At 43.1% G+C, this 14,829-nt stretch overlaps 1 protein-coding gene across 2 annotated transcripts in view; it reads right to left on the minus strand.

The window, feature by feature from the left end:
- Positions 1-14,829, minus strand: part of LOC133356387 (contactin-3-like) — a 158,028-nt gene that overhangs the window by 16,310 nt on the left and 126,889 nt on the right. For both annotated transcript variants that reach the window (XM_061573876.1, XM_061573875.1), the window contains exons 15-18: positions 6,813-6,971; positions 4,995-5,144; positions 3,061-3,131; positions 462-696 (exon numbers count right to left, since the gene is read on the minus strand). In XM_061573876.1, coding sequence (XP_061429860.1) covers positions 462-696; positions 3,061-3,131; positions 4,995-5,144; positions 6,813-6,971 — 615 coding nt within the window. The remainder of the gene's footprint in view (positions 1-461; positions 697-3,060; positions 3,132-4,994; positions 5,145-6,812; positions 6,972-14,829) is intronic.

The following is a 14,829-nucleotide window of genomic DNA, read 5'->3' on the forward strand; positions in this document are numbered from 1 at the left end:
TGCGTGCAGCCCTATGTGCAGCGGGCAGTGCACCACACTGTGAACCCGGTGACCGAGTGTGATTTGTGGACATGGCTGACATCAGTGGCGAGTGACATCTAAACCGGTCCTGGGCATCGCGTTCACCAACCTGTATAAACCAGCGTGGTGAAGTATGGTCAGACAACTCCTATGTCTGACACAGCATTGGGGGAGACCTTCATTCCCCAGTGGATTGACAAGGGGCTGTATATATTGTCATTACTATTATATTATTATTATAAATGTATGTTGTATCTAAACGTATGTCGCATCTAACGGTTTCACATCACACCGGTCTGCACGTCTGCAGTTTGTTGTCCTTCCCCTGCACCTCCGATTGAGTACGGTCGGCAACGTACGGCGCGCAAGAAGTTCAACGTACGTGCGCACATGGTGGATGTTCAGGACACGCTTCGGTACAAATCGTAGGCGCTTGTTACCGTTTTCCGCCGAGTGCACGATGGTGATGTCGCTGAAGGCGCTCTCTCCGTTCATGTTGTACGCCCTGATCTGGACCTGGAAGGCCGTGTACGGCTTGGTGCTCTCATTGCGGTATATGTATCTGGAGGACTCGGCCAGCGGAATGGTGACTTTCCTCCAAGGCATCGTCCCGTTCTCCCTGAAGGCCACGATGTAGCCGAAGTCGGGCCCGTAGCGATGCGTTCTCTCCACGGGCTGCAAATGCAAACAGCAGCAAAGGTTTGAACGGATTAGTCGGCAATCTAGATCTGAAGTTTTCGTGACCGCAATGAGCCATACTCTTTGGTTCTTTCGGCAAAAGAGCAGCTCTTTTGCCAACTACAGCAATTTGTTTCTTGCTGTGGCTTTCCCACCTGATGACGGACGCTTGTGTTGCTTCCGAAACGTCGTGATTTAAATTTTTTTATATTTTATTTTATACCTACGTGACTTTACCGAAAGAACCAAAGAGTATGAATTAGTCGGCAGTTTGTAACATTTATTCTCTGCAGACGTTTCATTGGGGGATGCACCCATGGTGTAATAGTTGGCACACTTCCATTTGCAATCCAGAGGGGGCCCGTTCGATTTCCCAGCCTGGCAGTTGAAACACTGGGCAATTCTTCTTCAATACTACCATAGCTGGTCCACCCAGCAGTTTTGCTACGCTTGTCATTAGCCTCAACTGAGTCTCATGGCTCCTGGTTGCACGGCGGTGGTTCGATTCGCAAGTCACATATTTTGCGGTAATTAATGGCTAAACTCACCTCTTCCAATATGTCTGGCCCCCTGGAAAAGTCGACGAAAATATCGCTCAGAGCGGCCTTCTAGTGCTCCCTCCAGTGGAGACCCTTCTACCAGTTGTGGTATGAACAAGAACCTGCAGGGCTGTACCTTTATCTAAAAAAAAAACATGAAAATAAAGTTGTGCCTGAAAACGTCTGAAACGTGCTTCACACTTAATGCTAAATTTAGCGCCTTTTGCACATAGGCTGTGCATGTTAATGAAAGTGTAAAATTACATTTCAATTAATATCTCTTTTCGCAAGTGTGTGCTATTCTTACAACATTTCACACTTACCTGCTATGACTATTAAGTATACAAAAAAGTAATTATCCTGTGGTGCTAGACGACGCAAGTGAAACATTTATCAATGCCTTTGTTTTTTGCAGAACCATTGGTGAATGGGCATAAATTCTCGTCACTGGAAAATTCTTTTTTAATCCCTTTGATTGCCCCGCTTTCACAAGCAGGATATCAGTCGCACTGGCTTCAGCGTTCTAACAGAGCCGATCATCGCGGCTGTGATCCATCCACTAACCACCGATTCATTAAAAAAAATTGGTGACGAACAAAAAAGAGAAAAAGGTGGACTTCCTGCAAACATTTATTTCATGCCCCGCTGCTGGCGAACGGGCCTGCGCTCAAAATTAACACCTCTAGAGCCACTTGCTCCACTTGCTCCACACTGAGCGGACGCCTTGCAAGAGGTGACGGTACCCACCCTGCCCCCCACCGCACGCCACCTGCCCATCGACCCACTGATGCTGCTGGGTGGACAGAGGCGTGGGGCATTGAAGTAACTCCTCCGCATCGTCTCAACCTGCCGAGCCAACAGATAGATCGACGACCTCTGGATTGCACGTCCAGCGTGCTAAGCATTACACCTCGGCAGGCATCCCTGCGTTTGGCAATTACTTGTTACGTAATATGAAAAGAGTCTAGAATATATATTAAAGTAAATAGGAATGTACGTGTATTATGATGGTAAAGGGCAATTATGTGCATACCTTTAGCATGTTATTTTCAACATGCTATTGCCACTTATAGGAAACACATTAGCGTGCCAATAAGGCATCTCGATAGTCATTCCCATTTTTCTTGTTCCTGGTGATTGCCTAGTAAGTGTGCGATAGCCTCCAGTCTGACTCACTGGCCATTTAATTGACCGGTAATGGATAGCAAGCTAAATGAGGCCAGGTTGTTGGTTCAGTGGCTTTCAATGCGTGGTCCATATACCACCTAAATGGGTTCATAATACCCCAACATCCTGTAAAATAAATAATAAATTTACTTGAACAAAAAGATCACTTTTAGGCTGAATGTTTATTCTCTCTCTGTAATTCATTGCAAGAATCTACAGTTCCATATGCAATATTACAGTAATGGATCTTCATTCCGGCATGAATCACCCCATTGGCTGCCAAGACAAATTCATGGGGGAGACCTAGCATTGCGATGTTTGGCTCATTCGATTAATGAGTGTTTCCCACGTGGGTGCAAACTGTGCTCATAAGACCTGTGTGGAAAACCCGCACGTATGAAGGGTTGACACTTAAAGCTCCACACAGATAGATTCATGAACTTATTGTTGTACCGTCATCTCCCGGCTACCTCTGCAGCCAAAGCTTACACCACCCAGTATTGCCAGGCAGTCTGCCATCCATGTACTCACGAGGATTAACCGTCGCTTAGCTTCTGAGCCCTGACCAAATTGGGTGCACTCGGGGTGACTCGGTCGTGGGCATGTGAGCGCAGGTGGGATGGCTTTGCAGCGTGACGTGCAGAGGCGTGCGTACCGTCCACGTGATGACAAGTTCATGAGCGTGTCCACCGCCGCCGCCGATGTTACTTGGAGGTGTTCTGGGGGCTGTTGGTGAAACGTAAACAACGGCACGGCTGATATACAAATGTATACAGTCCCACGCTCGCTTAGCATGCGCCGTGCACGTCATCGTAGTGAAGAAGGCTTTGGAGAGTCGGGCTCAAGGTAAAACATAAAAAAGCGAAGTGCCTTTTTTTTGCTAACCAATCAACGGTAATCGTTGGAAGAATACAACGTGACAATTACTGGTGATGCACAGTATGAAATAAAGAGCAGAGCAAGGGCAGATCAATTTAAAGCTTTCGTGACTGCAATGATTCATATTCTTGGTTATTTCGGTAAAGTCATGTAGAAGGGAAATAATAAAATTAAAAAAATAAAAAAATTCTCACGACGTTTCGATTGCAACAAAAGCAATCATCATCAGGTGTGAAAACCCACAGCAAGAAAAAAACGCCACTTTTTTCAAATTTTCTCACTGTGGTTTTCACACCTGATCATGATTGCTTGTGTTGCAATCGAAACGTCGTGATAATTTAATTGGTTTATTTTTATTATATTATTATTTCCCTTCTACGTGACTTTACCGAAAGAACCAAGAATATGAATCCCTGCAGTCACGAAAGCTTTAAATCGAAATGTAGTGACCAATTGCCATGTTTTGTTCACGTGACAAACCTTACTAATTGCTTGCGTTGGGTGGTGGTGGGTTTAACGACGCATTTATATTTACGCAATCTAATCCCCCAAAAAAATCTCTTTTACGAATAATATTGGTCGTGAAAGCCGAGGTGTTACAGACATTAGAGACATCACGTTGACCGTTACGAAAAGTAGGTGGGCTTGAGCAGGGCATGTCTCGAAACAGGAATGATTGCTGATAGTCAGGTCTAGTGACAGGGTGGCCGCCAAAGGAGAGAACACGGCCCGTGAACGTCACCACCACGGAGATGGAGCGGCGAAGTCAGATCGTGTGCACGCAGGCGTTTACATGAACGTTGCATCATGAAACTACAAGGAATGGTGGCAACGAGAGGATACCTTCAAGCAGCTGTCGACTGATCATAACTGATGATATAAGAGACTCAAGTAATGTGCACGCTTATGGAAACTATAATAATCGAGTGGGAATGTTTTTGCTTCAAAAGTGCATTTTAGGTGCAAATCGTTACAATTGAGTTTAGCCTTCCATAAGCATTTTATTCAGATGGTCTCTGAATAATATTGTAAGTTCTGCCATGGTGCTGTTGTCAGCTATGGCAGGATATGGCATATAGATCGCTGCATTATTTCACGTGAAGTGTATTATGAAAATAAATGTTAAACAATGTCGATCGCCTTGCAACACAAAGACACTTTGACGCTGCTGATTTAACCTGCGACTCATTCTGAAAACATTCATGGGTTTTATGAACCGCATGCTCCTCCGCTGTCACGTGAGTCAGCGAGTAGAAACAAACCCCAAGTGATTCCCTGCTCAAATGAGGATTGAGGCCGTGCTCATATCGTGTTTACATCCTCTGAAGCCAATGGTATAAAATCCACTTGTAGCAGGATAAACCAGTTTTGACCCCGGATGGATGATGGGCTGAGTCAACCACCGACCAGGATTTGAACTCGCAAACCCTTCCAACTGCGAGCCGCTCACTCGACCGCTCAGTCACCGGGCTGGATAAAAAAAAATGAGTGAACCTTCAAGGCTGCATAAACATAGGCAGATACAATTGCCTTCCAGTCAATTCCAGTTATTCCTAGAAGCCGGCCCATGGAGTTAAAGTGGAAACCCCGATGCAGTTTGACACGGGGACACTTTGACCTGGTAAAGTGGCCAAGCAAGAAACCCCGACGCTGCTCAGCACTGGGATGTTGTTAAAGTGATGGAGAGGGGGGGGGCGTGACGTGCTGTACCAGATGCCAACGTCCGGACGCGCCTGGATGGCGCACTGGGGTCGCTGTCTCCCAGGAGATTGGTGGCGATTGTCTGGAATTCGTAATCCATCCAGGGCGTCAGTCCCACCACCATCACCATTTCTGAGTCGCCTGCGATGTTTTCTGGATCTGTTGAATAATGCACATCGTGTAAACTGTTAATCGCATCACAGTTTGTGGTCTTTACCAAACACACACGTGCTTAAATTTCGATTTAAAGTTTTCGTGACTGCAGGGATTCATATTCTTGGATTTTTCGGTAAAGTCACGTAGAAGGGAAATGAAAAAATAATTAAAAAAATTAAACACTTGAGGACGGCTGCTTGTGTTGTGGCCGAAGCGTCGTGAGAATTTTATTATGTTTTATTTGTATTATTTTATTATTTCCATTCTACGTGACTTTACCGAAAGATCCAACAATACACGTGCTTAACATTCAAAAGAATACATGGCTACGGGGAACCATCCTCTGGCATGATTATGAACGCGTGCCGCATTCGTATGGCAAGAGATGCATCCAGGAAGATGATTCTGCATGGCTGGTGGTGTCTTTCGTTCTCTGGGTGTTCATGTAATGCGAGAGATAAACATCTTCCGCAAGGTCATTCTAAACAACCATAGAGATGTACATATATATTTCTAAACAACCATAGAGATGTACATTTTTATTTTCAAAGGAAGCTAATGGAAGACGATGTACTGTCCAGATCGAATGATGCACCTCCAAACTTTTGCTTTCAAATACACGGGGGGGGGAGAGGGAGGCGAAGGGGGGGGGGGTCTAAGTGTTGGCTTATAATATGGAGAATAATGTATGGAATTTTTTATTCTCTATATACATACTGTGAGGCTCCCAGTGAGCCATTTCCTATTAAGTTTGTCATAGTGCTGCTTGGCACACGGAGTTCTGTCCCAGATTTTTTTTATTTTTCAAGCTGTGCAAAGACTCATTGTCCTCTAAGTGCTCAACGCGAAGAACTTACCGCACGTGTCCCTAATTTAGAGATGCTGTGTCTAGACTTGTCTCCTTCTATTAGACATTGCAGGGCCGAATTTTTCAGATGCACTCAGAAAACTGGACCGATTGATGTGAGAAACCATATCATTTTCTGCAAATTGTATATTTCAGAAGCTGTGATATCTCATTATGATTTTTTTTAATAGTTGGCAACATATATACGTATTTATCCACGTGCCTGCTGCTTTAAATATAATTAGACATCAACGATTGATCTGATGTCATAACATTTTATACGATGGCACCTATACAAAATCTATATTCGGGATTAAGATGGATAACAGTAGATTTTGTTTTATTACCATAACCAATTTCTGCAAAACAACAAATCAGTATGCTTACAACACGATACGTTTACGATGTGTCAATTCTCAGGATTGATGCAGAGGCAAGGCATGAATGAACACGCTACAAAACCCTTAGCCAATTCAATTACAGCATTGCCATGCATCACGCATTACATTCCCACTGCAGTTCAACATATGATGTGATCAGATCTGTTGCATAAAGTTTAGCCGCTGCAGCCTCAACGTATGATTGCATTCTCAACACACGATCACATCCGACCATCAATGCCAACTTAGAACACATATCCTGTACGCGTGTCTTCAAAGGTAACTGTTCCATGACCCGAGTGAAAGGAATTATTCATTTTCTCAAGAGGTGGCAGGCAGCCCAGTCACTCTGCCGGAGTGATCTTTACCACAGGGGTCTCGTGTGGCCCCAAGAAAAATAAATGGTTGCGTGACATGAACATTTTGACAGCGACATTCTCTCACCCGTCTTGACGTCTTGCCAATCAGCAGTAAAGGGCGTTCGGCCTCGCACTTTATAGGCAGTGATGGGGCTGTGGTTGTTTAGCCCGGGGCTCCAGGACAGCACCACAGTTGTGTCGGTCACATCGTCAGCAAGCACCCCTTCTGGAGGGCCTGGAGGACCTGTTTGGCAAAGCGGGTTTTGTTTTTTGGTAAAAAGGACACTTGCGTAATACTCCACATTCACCGATGCGGTGTTAAGAGTTGGCGCGTAGACATTCGCTGGGTCTTTTCCGTGATGCCCGCCATTCTGGCAGCGGTGCGTTAGACCTCAAATTCAACGCACTGCAGTCAATAAGACTGCCCTAAAAAAAACAAATGGGCGATGTTTCGTGCCATGGCGCGTCTTCGTAGCAGATGAAGAAGCGCCATTACTATGAAGAAGGGCCGTTCCATGAAAGGTCGACAGAGGAAGGGGGGGGGGGGGTTATTGACGTTTACTGCCCTGTCGAGGCAAGTCAAAGCGGATCGCAATTCAAACGAGTACCGAGCGGGACATGAATCTCCGTTGTCACCCATAAACCGTCGATAAAAAACATTCCACATTACCATGCTGGGAGCTGTTCTCTCCATAGGGGAACGTCTGTTTATTAGCCATAAAGTAGTGCTCATAATGATAACAATATTAATGTAGCGAAAGTGTTTGTTGTGTGCATGAAGGAAAGCTCTGGTGAGCTTCAATGCTCGTTCCTGCTTTGATATGAATTCATATTTCCTTTATTGGGCATTGGTGTTTCATATTATTTTGCCGGGTGTAACATTCTGCCGCCGCTGTCATCTGCTGGCCGAGTTTCCCTTGAAAATATCTGAAAAGCTCAATCGACTCGGGAAACATAATTTCCCACTGACTACTGATATCCAAACCCGACTGCCGCTTGACTGCACGGAGAAAATTCGTGCACACGAGGGTAGACAACTGAATTTCCATGAAATCATAAAAACAGAGACCCACGCTTTCCACTGCATCACGTGGGCAACCACCTCAACGGACACATTTTTGGGATTCTAACCCTGAGATGTTATCTCCCTCGCCCGGTATGCAAGAGGTTGTAGGTTTGATCCTGACGCCTGCATATTTGGAGTTTGCCTGTTCTCCCCGTGGTCACGTGAATTTTTATCCGGATGCTCCGGTTTTTTCCTTCCACATTTACAATAAATGTGCGTTTAGAGTATGTGGCTGCTATAGATGTCCACATGATAAGCCACTTTGTCCAGCTGTCATTTGTGGCCTGACGCTTCTGAAAAATAGCTGTATAGCCTTACTTGCTAAGAAGAAAATTGTTGTTCATCGTTTAAACTTTCTCTGATCCACCAACCTTGTCCTCAAGCTGATTGATTATAGGCTTTGCCCATCACCGTATTCTGTTGGTGGCATTCGGATGCCTCACCATGAGGGATCGCTGCATTTGATTATGGGTGTGCTCTGGGAGCAGCTAGAATATCTTAAAATATCGGCAGGTTGGATTCGATCGCTTCTCGGATACTGCTGGGAATTGGGTCACACCGTTCGAACCGGCGGTCGGTTGTGCTGCTGTAAGATATCTTGGAATATCAATGCACTGCAGTCAATCGTGGATGTTGTCTGTTCAGATGTCTTGGATAATACACGGCCATTGGCTTGCCGTATTTACAGGATATATAAGTGGACTGGAACTTGTGTGAAGTGCGGCTAACCAATGTTGGAACAAACACCAATTACCCCAATGAGCACTCCAGAAGTTTAAAAGTAATCGTTAAAATGTATTTTCTCATAGAGAGTACTTTTTCATTGCAATACATTTATCTGAATACAGGGATGCCGCCATGCTGCAATGGTTAGCAAACGAGAGGTCACCAATCTTGATTTGAAGCTTTCGTGACTGCAGGAATCCATACTCTTTGGTCCTTTCGGCAAAGTCACGTAGGTAGAAAATAAAATAAATCACGACGTTTCGGGCAACACAACACAAGCGTCCATCATCACACGCAAAGCATGCTGTCCCACCTGATGATGGATGCTTGTGTTGCCCCCGAAACGTCGTGATTTATTTTATTTTAAACCTACGGTCACCAGTTCGACCTCTCGGTGCGGCAGTTTAAATGATGATGAAGCTATTTTAAATCCCCCGACCTCTAGCTAGCGGTGTGATTGGCTACACCGGTGTCAGTCGACTGGTGGGTCGCTTGTGGTGGCGTAAAATGTGAGTACACCCATCCTCTTACAAGGCGCATTGAGACATTAGTGGAAGGCGCCTGACAAATAAATGCAAAATTATAATTATTGTTATTATTGTTATTGTTTTCCAAGTTGCCTGGCCAGCGCGAAAGAGTTGGCTAAAATACCCTCTAGAGTGGACCTCTAAGTGGCATAAGCAATCAATTGTAGTGCTGGACCTTATATTTATATATATTTATGTTAATATTATTCAAAAGTTTATTATATTTTTTCGTAAAAATAATTATTCTTTTTTTGTACCAGTTAGGGTCTTTCCGACTCATGGATTCACATGAAGGAAAGTGTTGTGCGAAAATAAATAGCTCTCTATTGATTAGTGGACTGATGAAACTTTTCAAATTTTCTTGCTGTGGTTTTCACACCTGATGATGATTACTTGTGTTGCAATCGAAACGTCGTGAGAATTTAATAGTTTTTTATTTTATTTTATTATTTCCCTTCTACGTGACTTCACCTAAAAAACCAAGAATATGAATCCCTGCAGTCACGAAAGCTTTAAATCAAAATTTAAATTAACCTGCTTTAAAAATAAAAATCGTAACACCAAACTTCTTGACATCGCCACTTACGTGGCTGGTGGCGACAATTCATTACGTGGGCGATACTCTGAACGGCCCGCGTTTGCCAGAGCCGTGCCTCGAATGTTGAATCCACTTATCCCCATCGTGGCATCGCGCGTTCCTCTCGCTCGCATCTGTGCTCCGGTGCATTAGGACATCGCTGCACCCCGACCGCTCGATGTGCCGAACGCGTGTCCCTCACGTGCGGTTAGGCCTTTGGGCTTTAAGGGTTTCAAGTTTGGGACCATAGATTGGGGCTCACCAAGCAATCACATTCATTATACAGCACACACACACACGCGCGCACGTGTTTGTGTTTATGTTTGCTGCTTTTGGTAAGCGAACTGCATAATGGTTACTCCACACATCTCTATCCCTTGCAGTAACCCCGGTAACTAACCAAGTGGCTCAGCGCGAGAATGAGTGGGTCACAATCATAAGGTTGTGAATTCAATTCCTGGGTGTGTGTTGACTGGGCTCATCATCCCTCTGGGGTCGATAAAATAGGTATCACTTCTTGAGGAACTCAAGAGTGGTTGTCCTATGGATGGTCTCACCCTGCCAGAATTTTTTTTTTGTCATTTACACCACTGGATCAGGGCTGTAAACAGGAAATGGGTATTACGTCCATGATCGTTTGAGCAAGAAATCACTTTGACTTTTTGACTAGTAGCCACAAGAACCAACGATAAAAAAACTAACTTTTAAATTGACTATATAACCTTTGAGGTTTGAATGCAACTGTAGAAATGGGTTGATCAAATTGAACGATCTTACTATCCTTACGTAGCAACCTGTCACAGGCTAGACCCACCTATTAGCCTTCGCGTTACACTCCACAGGTTACAAATGACTTGGTTTTCCTGAAAATGGGAATCATGAGACTTTCAGAACTCTAGGCTGACCCTGCCCTATAAGTAAAATCAATCAGCCTCCAGGCTATAATTTTGGAGGCCCAAATATAAGCTTTCTAGCCTTTCTAAAAGATCATTATAATTTACGTGTCACTCAGTTATAATTGTATGTAAATTAGACATGCATTATGTTTTTTTTTTGGTCAGCATTGTCCTGCTCATGTTAAGTTAAACTACAAACTCTGCTTCTAATTGATCTATTTGTTTATCTCTTCCTTCTGTTGCACTCATTAAGCAAGCGAAACAGAAATGTACATCGAATATGTTAATTGAGTAAAATAAAAACTCAATATTAAATCAATGGTCCACGTTAAAATTATATTACGCTGAACATATTAGTTAAAATGTCCTCAGTGATGCAGTGACTTAAATGAACATATATTATTTCCTCTGTACAGCATGCAAATGATTCAGCGAGTCACCACAATTAACACACACATATATAAAACATACGTATTTTAAGTGTAGTTGTTTACAAACTCAATTAACTCTAAAAAGTAATTGATCAACATTTACATCTGACATTTATACGATCATAAAACAATGTTGGCAACCGGATGATTGACAATGGCAATACATCGTGACTTGACCAAACTGGAACTACAGTAATGAAATTAGTTTATGACAGCAATTAAATCGAGGCGAAGATTATGTTGACTTCACCAGATGGAGACTACAGCTGAACACAAATGCGTGTTAGAATTGAATGTTTAATTGATGCAATCGTTCGTTTTGTTTTCTGTCACGATACTGCATTGCTAAATCACGTCGCTTCTTGCGGGTGAATTTCGATTTAAAGCTTTCGTGACTGCAGGGATTCATCTTCTTGGTTCTTTCGGTAAAGTCACGTAGAAGGGAAGTAATAAAATAATAAAAATAAAACAATAAAATTCTCACGACGTTTCGATTGCAACACAAGCAATCATCATCAGGTGTGAAAAACCACAGCAAGAAAAAAACGCCACTTTTTTCAAATAATTCTCACGACGTTTCGGCCACAACGCAAGCAGCCGTCCTCAGGTGAAGACCAGGTCTGTCGGGGCGACAGCCTCGACAGACCTGGTCGTGAGAATTATTTTATTATGTTTTATTTTTATTATTTTATTACTTCCCTTCTACGTGACTTTACCGGAAGAACCAAGAAGATTCTTGCGGGTGGTTTCTATCCTTTGTTTTACTGGTTAGTGGAACAAGTGATGGCATTGCCAATAGTTCAATGCGACTAGCATGATCGTAGCTAAATTGGGAAACTGTGTATACAATGTACATGAGGAATGATCATGCATGTGTGTGCAGTGCCAATGGTAATGTGCGAGGCGTATTGGGTCTGTAAGGAAATTGAAGCGTTTGCCAACATGAACCGAGCTAGACTGTGCAAAATATGTTTATTGTGTGGAACATCTGATTTAACTTTCTTGAAACGTGTGCGTGTGTGCCTGTATATTAACAATACTGCAAAAAAGAAACTGATTCATAGAGCACTCTGCAATGACTGACCTGTCACTGACAATAGTTATGGCATGACATCACGATCGATGTTTTTCATTTTATATTCAAATGCCGGCTCCTTAACCCCTTGCAGGCTGGAGTTGTATTAAAACAATAAATGCAAACACACCCTCAGAGCCCTCTTAAGCAATGGATGGATATTAATAATGCATTTGAGAATAATGAAAGAAATCATACACGCAGAAAAATTATGTGATTATTTTATTAGGTGGATTTGCAATTTTGGAATATTGTTCTATAAAATTACATTTAATTAAATTGTCTAACAATTAAGATCATTTTTTTATAATTGCCACATGGCCAATGAAAACTGTGCTATAAAATGCTAGCTAGCTCTTTTAAACAGACCCACCATGACAAAGCTTTTGTCAGCAGATTAGTTTAGTAGAAAAACAAACTGTGAACAATCTTGATTTAAGCTTTCGTGACTGCAGGAATCCATACTCTCTGTTTCTTTCGGTAAAGTCACGGAGGTAGAAAAAAATAATCAAAGAAAACACGACGTTTCGGTCGCAACACCAGCGTCCGTCTTCAGGTGCGGAAAATAAAAACTGTGAACACGTGTTTACTGTATACTCTATTGGGATAGTATTACACATGTGAAAGCTTTGAGCCAAAACTCAGTGCACTACTTTTCAGTAAAATAATAAAATGTTAAGTAAACCCCTTGAAAGAAGTGAACATTTGTTTCACTGGATTTAAAATAATGTGATTACTGCGGCACAATAATAAGTACATAAGGCTGGATGAATGGCTGACCAAATTACAGCTGCACTCATAACAAGGTTAGAGATAATTTCACGGGAGTTAAGATTATTCTAGATGCTATTTTTTACCCAGATCTGGCACTGAAATCACATCGGTTATATTTGAAAATTGCACATTTTCAAGACGAGAATGAGAATATGGCAGAGTTAAATGCAATTACTTCTTGCGGCACAAAATTTATGGGGCAAATTTTGCGTGTGTTGCACATGTGCCTGCGTCTATGTTTTCATGCGTCTGAATGTTTATGCTTGTTAACCATACTTTTTTCAACAGTCTGTTAAAGGCTACGTGGGATCTTTGTCCTTGTATAGGGTTAGGACATGTGGGTGTGTATGTGTGTGGGGGGGAGCTATGTGATGCTCGCTAACAGCACTTGCCCAAGGAGCCTTTTCAAGTTATATGGGGGGATTTTTGTATTTGTGTATCGGGAGCAGAGGCGCATCGGTTAGGATATTGTGCTCCGAACCTGGCGGCCCGACTTCCATTCCCACTCTGACCAGTTAACAGCTGCAAATATTTGAACCACCCCCTAGGTCGACTCAGCGACAAATTAGTGCGTGGTGCAATGTCTAAACATCATCGCCACACGACAGACAACATCTGCCGTGCGTGCTGCTGGCCACCTACCCACTCGTGTGCCGTGCCGGGGTTCATAGGTGCTACTCGCAAACAGCACTTGCACCAAAAGTCTGTAAAAAAACTATACAGGAGATATTTATATTTGCGTGGTTACGTAGAAACGGTGGCGCAGTGGTTAAATGCACAGCGCTACAATCTTTGAAACTTGAGCTGTGAACCACGGTGATCAGTGGCGAGCGATATGTTATACGTATGCACGTTGAACATCTTTGGGCACCCTAAGTACTGATCCAGTCTTGGATCACGTCAGCCTAGAATGAGTGCCCGACACGGTGTGTAGACGTGAGCAATGGCGAGACAACCATGGCCAGGCGAGGTGCTGGCCAGCGGACCTCCCAGTGCTCCCACTCACAGCACTTTGGGGAGCTTCCTCTTTGTGTGTGTGTGTGTGTGATTGTCAGAGGACGTCATATTCTTAGGTTTTTTCGGTAAAGTCACGTAGGTAAAAAATAAAAATTAATAAAAGTAAAATAAAAATAAAATAATATAATAGAAATCATATTTTTATTTTACTTTTTATTTTACTTTTATTAATTACATTTGTTTTTCTTTACCTACGTGACTTTACCGAAAAAACCTAAGAATATGAATCCTTGCAGTCACAAAAGCTTCAAATCTATAATTGTCAGAGGACGGTTGATTCCTAAGCCTTCCAAAATGCATTTTGGGATCTCGTGTGGGCTTCCTGCAGATCGCATCAGCCTAAAAAATGCGTACCCAGAGTGCCGTGAGGTCGGTTCCGGGAAGGCGATGGCTGAACGGGGTCATTCCGGCACCACAACTTCCTCGTGTGCCATGCTGGCATTCATGGGTTCTCTCCGACAGCACTGCGATGTTGCACTTAACACATTGTGCCAAATGGCAGTAACAATTAAATGCACCGAACAGGCGTATAATGCGGGCGAGTGTAACGGATCGCGATTTGATGAAATAATTGGAGAAGAGGAAAAAAAATGCTTTAAACTATTTATCACGTGGCAACTGCCAGCATAACTAAAAGGTTAAATTAAATGATAAAGTCTTCATTATGCAAAGCAATTAATTAAACTGCTACCTGCAGTGAAAATGAGCGCATGATCAACGAGCGAGGAATGTGCTGAACTTTATATTGTTATTGTCTCCAAGCCTCGCGGCCAAGGGTTATTTTTACCACCTGACATTTCCCGAAAACTCTGCTGAGGCTGGCTTTGTGCGATAGTAACATCTGCCGTAAGGCACTACCACTCGAGTGCAACATCATGCCGATCGATAACAATCATCAGAGTCTGTCCCCTATGTTTCTATAATCCTACGAGCAGGTTCATAACAAATTAAGGCGAGAAGGATGTGCCGTGCATTAATAATAATGCCCACAACAGCGTTCCGGAATGTTCCAT

Source organism: Lethenteron reissneri, chromosome 54 (genome assembly GCF_015708825.2).
Source record: "Lethenteron reissneri isolate LAM-NWPU_2019-01 chromosome 54, ASM1570882v1, whole genome shotgun sequence".
In the NCBI taxonomy this organism is placed as follows: Eukaryota; Metazoa; Chordata; class Hyperoartia; order Petromyzontiformes; family Petromyzontidae; genus Lethenteron; species Lethenteron reissneri.